Source organism: Gobius niger (assembly GCF_951799975.1).
Source record: "Gobius niger genome assembly, chromosome: 22".
Lineage (NCBI taxonomy): Eukaryota > Metazoa > Chordata > Actinopteri > Gobiiformes > Gobiidae > Gobius > Gobius niger.
In genome coordinates, this window is record NC_136873.1 from 13275101 (window position 1) to 13286132 (window position 11032).

At 41.4% G+C, this 11032-nt stretch overlaps 1 protein-coding gene across 1 annotated transcript; it reads left to right on the forward strand.

Annotated features, from left to right (window-relative positions):
• Nucleotides 1–2467: 2467 nt before the first annotated feature.
• Nucleotides 2468–3562, forward strand: LOC306981707 (G-protein coupled receptor 182-like; the record flags this gene model as incomplete). The annotated part of the gene is made up of 1 exon (XM_079581348.1): nt 2468–3562. The coding sequence occupies one exon, from the start codon at nt 2468–2470 to the stop codon at nt 3560–3562; it is 1095 nt and encodes a 364-aa protein (XP_079437474.1).
• Between the last annotated feature and the right edge of the window lie 7470 nt (nt 3563–11032).

An 11032-nucleotide genomic window follows, 5' to 3' on the forward strand; every position in this document is an offset into this window, starting at 1 on the left:
AGGTGAATAGGGAAAAAATGTATATTTACAGATATCAATTTGAAGCTTTTGCTGTCGATCACTGGCATAAACATGAGAAAAAAAATACATTGCAAGTTTTCTGTCATTGTATCTTTTCATTTAAGAACAAGGTGTTTTATGCCTAAAAATGCCCCAAATTTCCCATCTTTTCGGGGACGAAATCTGAATAATGGATAGAGCTACATTCAAACTTATTGTTTCATTTTATTGATGAATGAGTTACCAAGACTTTCTCAGAGGGGATTTTGGATTTTTAAAATAAGCTGTTTTTTAGTGGAAAATTTTGTTAAAATGTAATTTTCCCCCTTATTTTTTGACATTCAAAACTCAATAAATGGGGCTTAAGGGATTAAATAATAAAAAATCCCTCTGAAAAAATCTTCCAAATATTGTTCAGTCCAAGGCTGGAAAATGTGAAGTCTTTAGGTCCGACTGACGTGGACATAGTGTCGCCACAATGACAGAAAAATGTGTTTTGAGAAAAAGGCCCTTGAAATTGTGTTCTCCCATATAAGTCTATGGGGGAACATTGAATCAGCGCAATATTTAAACATGTTATTGTGAAGATTAGGCATATTTTCTGTTTCCAGGTGAAAGCTTGTATGTTCAGAGACCAATTTGGCCCAAAACCTGAAAACTGAAAAAAATGAGTTTTGCCTGTAGTGTCTCCCCTTAATGTTTCACTGATATTAAACCCACACCGCGTAGAATTTTACCCTATGAATAAAATTGAAATATAAGCATTTATTTTACGTCAGATATTTTGATCATTGAAAAATACCCCATAAATGTACAAACAAACTGTAAACTTTACCGGGAGTGGGTGCGTCTCCAGCTCGTTTCCATGGAGATGTGACCAAAGGCAGTAGAATTTGAGATTTAAACAGGTTTGTTTCTCATCCAAGTCCATTCTTTTATTACACACTGCAGTGATAGCGTTTTCTGTGTCATAAGGAACATGTTTAGTTTTGCCGCAACAGTACAGTCGAAAATGTTACGCAGTGTACCTTTAAGGCGAGACGCTGCAGGTGAATAGGGAAACCTTTGAAAAGGAAGCGATATCAGTTTTTTTTCCAGTCATTTTATGTTTTCATGTAAAAAAAAAAAGCCAGGTTTAAATTTATGGTTTTGTTTAGTTGCTATTTTAGTCACAAAGACTTCTTCAGAGTGGATTCTGGATATATGGTTTAGTTTTAAAATAAGCTGTGTATCAGTGGAAAAATCTGTAAAAACGTTGAAATTCAAAGCGCAATAAGTTGGTTATGGATTAGTTGTTAAAAAAAAAAATCCTTTTGATCAATGTTTTAAAAAATATATACGCTGAATCAGTGCAATAATTAAATGTTCCTGTGAAGATGAGGCGTTTCTTTTCAGGTGAAAGTTTTTAGAGTGTGTTGTATGTATTAAATTGGCCCAAAACCTGAAAAATGAGTTTGACCTGTAGTGTCTCACCTTCAACAGAGGAATGAGGGATTGTTGACATTCAAAAGGAAATTAGATACAAAGGACAACTGCACAATTTTAGCCAAAATAGTAATAATAATACACTTACACTTGTATTGCGCTTTTACAAGCCTGTATTACCAAGTTTCTCAAATAATCCTAATCCTAACCCTAATCCTTAAGGTTAACCCCTTAACTCCCACCTGAACCGAGCACCTTTTCTCAAATTTGGCTTTACCCCAGTCCAAAAGCTTCTGGGAAAAAGCTGTGAAAATAGCAATAAAACAATGATGGAAATGTGACAAAAAAGTGAGAAAACATGGACAAAAAAGGGACGAAAAAGTGGCAAAAATGTCACAAGAAATTGACAAAAAAATGGATGAAAAAATTACAAAAAAATGATAAAAAATTGACAAAAAAATGTCAAAAATGTGACAAAAATTTAATAAAAAATTTAATAAAAAATGACAAAAATGTGAAAAAATTTGACAAAAAAATTACAAAAATGTGATAAAAAAAATGATAAAAAAAATTGACGAAAAAATTGACGAAAAAATGACAAAAATGTGACAAAAAAATTACCAAAAAAAAGATCAAAAATTGACAAAAAAATGTCAAAAATGTGAAGAAAAAAAAAAAAAATGATTAAAATTTACGAAAAAATGACAAAAAAGTCACAAAAATGAGTTGAACGCCCAACAAAAAAAATGTTGGAAAAAAAAAATCTGATGACGTGAGGAAAAAGATCCTCTCGGTTCAGGCGGGAGTTAAGAGGTGAACCATTTCCCTGGCCCTAACCTTACTTTGTGTCATGATATCTCACGTTTTCACAGCAGACTGTCCCTCCGGAGCAGACGATCTAGCACTAACCCTTGGCCTTGGTTCCTCTTGAATTATAATTGAATTCCCCTAGTTCCTGTTTCCCTTTGAAGGAAAAAATGCCCCAAAACATCCCACGACTCTCAAGCTTGTCATTTTTATTTCTCCACTTCTGCTGCAGACCATGGAGCTGCACAACCACACGCTGGACTTCTACAACGGCACGCCCTGGTTCATCTACGAATGCACCATCGAGCTGGACACCAACAACCGCCGCGTGGCCCTCTTCCTCCTCTACCTGCTCATCTTCATGGCGGGGCTCCTGGAGAACCTCCTCGTGCTGTGGGTGAACTGGCGCCGCCGCCACTCCGCGAACGGCGTGCTCTTCTGCGTCCTCAACGTCAGCCTCTCCGACACGATGGTGGTGGTCACCCTTCCCTTCTTCATGATGGAGGTGACGATGGACAAGGTGTGGCTCTGGGGGAAGTTCCTCTGCAGGGTGACCAACCTCGTCTACGTGGTGAACTTCTACAGCAGCTCGTTCTTCCTGGCGCTGATGACGCTCGAGCGCTACCTGTCGCTGACCAAGCCCGCCTTCCCCGCGCTCTTCCCCAGGGCCGGGCGGCGCCGCTGGTGGCTCTGCGGCGGCGTCTGGCTGCTGTCCCTGCTCCTCGCCCTCTTGGAGAACGTCCACGTGGATCTCCTGGAGTGGGATGAACCTGGATGCTACATGTTGCCGGAGCAGTACTACACAGAGTGGTTCATTAGCGTCTCCTTCCTCTGCTTGATTTTCCAGTTCCTCGTCCCCTCCGCCGTCATCATCACCTGTAACGTACTGATCGCCAGAGCGGTGCGAGCCGCCCCGGACGTCCAAGCCTCGCGGGACGTTTGGCTGGTGCACGTCTACTCCCTGGTGTTCGTCCTGTGCTGGCTCCCCTTCCACCTGGTCATGTTCCTGATCATGATCGACGACATAAACCCGTTCCTCTTCAGCTGCAACGCCGTGGAGGTGCTGTACTTCACCTTCAGCATCGTGGAAGTGCTGTCGCTCTTCCACTGCGTCGCCAACCCGGTCCTCTACAACTTCACGAGCAACAGCTTCCGCCGCAACCTCATCAACGCGCTGGTGACGTACGTGAAGAAGGAAGGGGACGCGCCGCAGCTGGGGGGCAACGGGGGAGGGGGAGGCGCGGCGGCGGCGGGAGGGCGGGGCGTCGAGGCCGAGAAGCAGCGAAGGGTCAGCGAGGCCAGCACCAGCCAGTCGGACGCGGGCTCGTAAACTGCACAGAAACGTCCGTCTTTGTGACTTTTAGCCGATCTCTTTTGTTTATTTCACAAAGAAAGCAAACTGTTGTCGTGCCCGAACGTTCTCCAACCTCTTTTCCTACCATTTCTAAATCCCCAATGAGCAACAGAGGTGGTCAAAGTACTGCATTGCTTGAGTAAAAGTACAGATAGGTCAAATATTACTCCAACACAAGTATAAGTTGGCAGATTTTTACTGAAGGATTGGCTGTAGAAAAGACTTAAAGGGACTAGACGGCGTTTAAAAATGTTAAAGTGATGTATTCTCCTCCCCCTACATGTTCTAACCATGTCCGAATCACCACAACTGCTGCTAAAATCCTGCACTGTCACTCACAAAGTTTCAGTTCGGGTCTGAAGTGTCGTGATGCAGGGGCGTAAAGAACCTGCTGTTACACGAACGACCTGAGGTGGCAGTAGTGAGTATAAAAATGACAACTTGCATCTAGTCTCCTTAACCACTTGACTCCCGCCTGAACCGAGCACATTTTCTCCAGTTTGGCTTTACCCCAGTCCAAAAGCTTATGGAAAAAAGGTGTGAAAATAGCGACAAAGGTGAGACGAAAACAATGATGGAAATGTGAGAAAAAAGTGAGAAAACATTGATAAAAAAGTGGCAAAAATGTCACAAGAAATTGACGAAAAAATGATGAAAATGTTACAAAAATGTGATTAAAATGTAACAAAAAAAATGACAAAAATTTGATTTAAAAAAATTACAAACAAATTACAAAAAATTGAAAAAAAAATGGACAAAAAAATGACAAAAAAAATGACAAAAAATGGACGAAAAAATGACAAAAATGTGACAAAAAAATGACAAAAATTTGATTTAAAAAAATGACCAAAAAAATTACAAAAATTTGGAAAAAAAATTGACAAAAAATGGACGAAAAAATGACAAAAATGTTACAAAAAAATTACAAAAATTTGATTAAAAAAATTACAAAATGTGACAAAAAAATCTTCAGCGCAATATTTAAACATGTTCTTGTGAAGATTAGGGATATTTTCTGTTCTGGGTGAAAGCTTATATGTTCAGAGACCAATTTAGCTCAAAATTCTGAAAAAATTCAGAACTACATTTACAGTGCAGAGGTTTAATATCCCACACCCTTTGAACGCCACTTCCCTGCGTGTGTTTGTCCCGTCATTGTGGAATAGCTGAAGGAGGCTTTAAAGGCGCATTATGTAACTTTTACTGCGGGAAAAATTGACACTAATGTGCATTTGACCTTATAGTGACCCACCCATGTATAGCTGGTTAACATGGCGCTTGGGTACATTTACTGTGCTACCTCTGATTCTGAATTCAAGTCATTTTGCTGATTGAATGTTCTGCATCTGCTCTGAGAATGAACCAGAGTAAGATTTAAACAGTGTGTGGACTGAAATGTCTTGATAAAGCATATTTGCAAAGAGTTCTTTTCGTCAAAATTGTCTCGTTTGTTTTGTCTGTCTGCTTGGTTCAAATGTTATTTTAGCATTCTTAAATAGCATGAATTGAACAGAACTGTTGCATAATGATAAATAAACCAAATGGTTCCACAGACATTCCTACAGTATTTTTGCACAAAAAGTTGTCAAAGGAAAGCATTTGGGGACGTGTCTTTTTTCTCTTTCTGTCGCCTTTTTTCACTTTTTCACCACTTTTCGGGTCACTTTTTCATCAGTTTTGGTCACTTTTTAGGTCATTTTTTGATCACTTTTTGCTCACTTTTTCATCACTTTTCGGGTCACTTTTTCCATCACTAATCCGTCACTTTTTGCTCACTTTTTAGTCACTTTTTCATCACTTTTTAGTCACTTTTTGGTCACTTTTTTGTCGCTTTTTAGTCACTTTTTCATCACTTTTCGGTCATTTTTTAGTCACTTTTTCATCACTTTTCGGTCATTTTTTAGTCACTTTTTCATCACTTTTTAGTCACTTTTTTGTAGCTTTTTCATCACTTTTTAGTCACTTTTTCATCACTTTTTAGTCACTTTTTCATCACTTTTTCATCACTTTTTAGTCACTTTTTCATCACTTTTTAGTCACTTTTTCACCACTTTTCGGGTCACTTTTTCATCAGTTTTGGTCACTTTTTAGGTCATTTTTTGATCACTTTTTGCTCACTTTTTCTTCACTTTTCGGGTCACTTTTTCCATCACTAATCCGTCACTTTTTGGTCACTTTTTAGTCACTTTTTCATCACTTTTTAGTCACTTTTTGGTCACTTTTTTGTCGCTTTTTAGTCACTTTTTCATCACTTTTCGGTCATTTTTTAGTCACTTTTTCATCACTTTTTAGTCACTTTTTTGTAGCTTTTTCATCACTTTTTAGTCACTTTTTCATCACTTTTTAGTCACTTTTTCATCACTTTTTCATCACTTTTTAGTCACTTTTTCATCACTTTTTAGTCACTTTTTCATCACTTTTCGGGTCACTTTTTAGTCACTTTTTCATCACTTTTTAGTCACTTTTTCATCACTTTTTAGTCACTTTTTAGTCGCTTTTCGGTCATTTTTTAGTCACTTTTTCATCACTTTTTAGTCACTTTTTCATCACTTTTCGGGTCACTTTTTAGTCGCTTTTTCGTTACTTTTTCGTCATTTTTTCATCACTTTTTCATCACTTTTTCATCACTTTTTAGTCGCTTTTCGGTCATTTTTTAGTCACTTTTTCAGCACTTTTTGGTCACTTTTTCATCACTTTCTGGTCACTTTATCATCGCATTTCTGTTGCTCTTTTGTGGCTTTTTTGCTGCATTTTCAAATCTTTTTTGTTGTTTTTTTGTGACATTTCCATTCTCATTTCCGTCTCGTTTTTGTCGCTCTTTTTAAACTTTTTTCCAGAAGCTTTCAGATTTGGTTAAAGTCAATGTGGGGGTTAAAAGGCTAAGTTTAAGTCCGTGAAACCCATCAGTCCACTTATGTTTGTTTATGCATCAGGCTCGTTTCGTTGCTCTCGTTTTATCGCATCCGTTTTGAAGATGAAGCCAGGAAATGTTTCTCACTTTTGCTTCCTGGACGCCGGACGCTCACGGGAAGTCGTGAGGCGCGAGTAAACAGAGGGACGTCCCGGGACCGATAAGACTCTTCTGCTGCGTGAGGCAAATGTGAGCATCTCTGTGCCGCGTTCTGCTGTTCGTAATAAAGTTTGACATTTTTTGCAACACAAGACGAGTAAGAGTCGATTGTCGTGTCCTTATACAAGTTATACAAGTACAAATCAATGAACTAAATAAACGCTGAGCCTCGGAGGGGACAAACCTTCTTCCTTGTCATGATACTGTGGCATTTGACAGTTCATCTGCAAAGCGCCACCTGCTGTCCTGGAGTGTGCATTAATAGACTTTATAGAAATGTAGTGGAGTAGAACGTATTCGGTCTTAAAACAAGAAGTCCGGCACATTCAGATCATTTGCATCCAGTCTATTGTTAAACGATTAAACACAATGTATTACTGTTTTCGATGGGTCATTCAATAATTATCTATGTCACATAAGTAGTCCTCTATCAGTCCTCGATCACCACAGGAGAAAGAGACCATTTTGTTTACTGAAAGCTTGAATCCATAGATATAATATAATGAAGATGAGCGGGTCCCATTCAGCCCCATTCATTGAAAACAGTTCCTGAGTCCTGTGTGAGCCTTAATGGCCGCTCTGTCTCCTCCTGTTCCTTTAAAAGGGCAAAAAGGCGGGAAGCCCTGTCCTGGAGGAGTGGGCGGAGCCTCCACAGAGCTCCAGAGCTTGATTGACAGGCTCTGGAGCCAATCAATGCACTGAAAATGCTTCCAAATTTCGGGCTGATAAACAAAAAACAGCGTGGTTAAACATATTTCACCTTCCCCAGCCTGGTCACATGGGTCACATGGGTCATAGCGATTTTTAGAAAAAGAAAAACTCTTTGGAGCCAGGCTTTTAAGCTTCTCTTGGGTTTGAAGTCCCATTAGAATCAATGCTCCCAAGTGTGTCTTGGAGTCGCCCCTGGCCACCAAGGAGCGGTATTACAGCACTAGGTGTGTTTAAGATGCCGTTGCGTCTCGCCTGGATGATCGGCGAGAGTAGCCGGCGCAACGGGGGCGGAGAAAAAAGTCTGAAGCCAATCCGACCGCTCCACATGCAGAACGAGAGCCTCAGATCACGCAGCGTCTCGCTCAGATATCGCGTTCATTTCAAGTTTATCCTAAATAAAAGTCATTCACCTCCTGCTCTGTTTCCTTTACTCCAGAGACATCATTCTTCATCAGAGGAAACTTTCCCATTTGTTTGTTTGTTCAAGTTTGTGATAAAACACGTCCTTTTAAATCATTAGTTGTTCTGTAACAGCATCAAACATGAGCTCGATTTAGGGGCGATGCAGAACTTTAAAAGTTTCAGTCATAGTTTATTTGTTCAGATCTAAAGAGGAGAGAGGAGGGGGCGAGGAGTACGTTTCTGATCACACAGACTCGTATCCAATCACCTGAGCGTGAGGACAGGTGGGCGTTTTCCCATCATGCACGGGGCCGTGGAGCCGCTGCAGGACCTCTGGAGAGATGCAGCGGCTGATCAAGTCGGCTGCTCTCGTTGGGGTCTCACCATCTTTCCGTGCCCCACGTGCCCGTGACATCAGAGCCCGTCTGGAGCAAGTCGGACAGAAATCTAACCGGCACCGAGAGTCTGCAGTCTGTCAAAACTGCGTCCATCTGGCTCATCTCAAACACACCTAATGTCAGCTCCCCACCATAAGGACCAAACAGAAGCAGTTCCTCGCCCATTGCTTGACTCAGAGTCAGTAGATTGAGAACCTTGATAAGCACAAAACACGAAACATCCACAGGCTCAACAGGACACACACCCGGCGGTCAGATATGAACGGGCAGACTCTTTCTTTTGTTGTTAAATAGCGACTTTCAAACTATAACTGTAAAGTCCATTGCAAATACATCTGACTGCGTATATATTCTTACATTTGTAATTGTTGCTTCCACCGGCAGCCGCCATCTTTATACTAGCAAGTCTGCTCCTGAGCTGACTTGCAGCCGAGGGGCCTTTTCAAGGGGAGATATAGCCACTTCCTCTGACTCCCTAAAGTATTGGGACACCCTACCCCTCCGAGTAAAAGTAATAAGTTCTCATCAAAATCACTCCTCAAGTAAAGTACAGATCCTGAAAAAACAATCCAAAGCTACTCAATTCTGACTCTGAAACTCTTTATTTTTTGTAGAAAGATGTTTTTTCGCCGTGTAGGAACTCACATGTTTATTTACTTTCCGACAGTGATTTGCTGGTTTCGCGAATACGGCTTATCTTTATTACATTGGGTTCCATTGCATTTCTATCACTCTGCACCAGGATGAGGGACGGGGGGGGGGGAGAAGGGGGCGATTGTGACACAATACCAGGAAGAGACGAGGGGCCGAGAGGGCGGAGATCACAGCACCCGGAAACGCAGGGTTCACAGAGAACTCTTCGAAATTCTGCTCAATCATCACCGAGGTTCTGATGAGGGATGGACTTTTCAGTGTGTGAAAACACGCAGCAGATTAGTTAAAGCCACTCTGCGGAAAATCACAGGTTATAAAAGGTTGATGGGCTGGAGCGAGACAAGGACTGGGCCACATCACATCATGCAGATGAAATTATACTGGTGTGAATCTTAAACCCCTTTTTTCTCCAGTTTGGCTTTACTCAAATCGAGAGGCTTCATGGAAAAAGGCGTGAAAGCTGTGATGAAAGCTGTTTTTTTTACTTTAAGCATGTTCAATTAAAAAGCATCAGGGTTTCCCACTAATACGCTAGTTTGTACTAAAAAAAAAAGAAGCTGTACCCGGTGTATATTAACCAGAAATTATTCTTTTCATAGCAGCATAAGTAAGGATTAAACAACTCGGAGCCGTGCATTCGACGGTAATAATGCACGACGCGCAGCGGAGTGGTGTTCTTGACTCCGCGAAGAGCATCATCAGGTCCCACAAACGTAACATTTATAATAAGTATTTGTTTCATTTACTAAACTCACTAAATCTGCCAGACTACGGGACTATTTTGTGTGGGTTATTAGCCGGTCACTGAAGGCTGGTCTCAGAGCGAGTCATTCTCCGCAGCTATTACGAGGATCTCAGTCAGGCTCAACGACACAACATCAGCACAGAATCACAACACAACAGGACTAACCCGGAAACACTTTTCCCTGGAAGTAAACACCGATATGCGGCACTCGTGGGCAGGAGTTATTTCACTTTTACGCTGTTTAACCTGAAGCTAAAGCTAGCTAGCTCAACCAGCTCAACTGTTTATGGAAACAGCTGCGGTGGAGTCGCTCACACCTGGGCCCCCCCAACTCAAACTTTTATGTTTGACTTTACTAATCCAGACAAAGATGCTTCAGTGCAGGATCATTTTATGTACGCCTGAAAATGATGAATAGCCTTAACCGTTTTCAATAGAAATGTAAAGCTCATATGTTATTAACAGTAGCTAACCTAGCTGCTCACTCTGCTCTACTTCCCATTTATCAAACATTTTGTTTTGGCCAAAAACGTTGAAATTAAACAAAATCCATCTCATACGTTCCTGTCAGTCACTAATTACGTGTTTATCTGATTCAGCTGTGTCATGCGTTGCTATGGCGATGCCCACAGCGGAGTGACATCCCAGTGATTTAACTACCGGACTACGTGTGCGGTTATACCAAAATAATGCACGCTTGTTAGCCCCCACCAGCCAATCAGAATCGAGTATTCATCCAGACCATGGTATAATAGCCAAAAATAGTTACCGTAAATTCTCTAATACTGGCCTGTATTCCATTAGCGGCCGGGTCTCTGACAGAGGCCGGGTTCACGGCTGGCGGAGGCAAATTAAAGCCGGTCTCTAAAACAGGCCGGGGCTTTTATTAGAAACTATAGCAGTAGAAATATTCCCCATGTTAGGAATTTGTCTCATACTCGTGTAAATGAAAACTCACGTGCAGGAAGTAACAAACTGAACCCGGGCCGAGGGGGACGCTGCGGAGGAGCTGATCCGAGCGTAACTTTGACACAGATTTAGCCACTTTTCAAACCTCCTGTGACGATATTTGGAAACAGGGCAAAAAACAAATGTTTCTGACCCTCCAGGGTTTTAATAAAGTCTCCATCGCGTCTTCAAAGCACGTCCAGCTGCTCCGTGTGCAGGTCAGTCCCACGCCTCAAAATAACTCCTCCGATCAACGCGAGCGTCTCGTCTTCTCTCTCGTCTCATGATCGATCACAAACACAAACGCTCCGTCTAAACTCGCCTTTTACACAAGATAACAACAAATAATCCGGTCCGCGGTAAAAACGAAACAGAAACCTGCAGTGACACTGATGTCAAAGCTCCGCTAACAGCAACGAAACACTTCCTGTTGTCCCGACAAAATAAAAGGCGTCAATGTTCCAGCCGCTGGGAGAGGGTTTGAAATGTTCATTAATAAATGAACCTAATATTTTAGG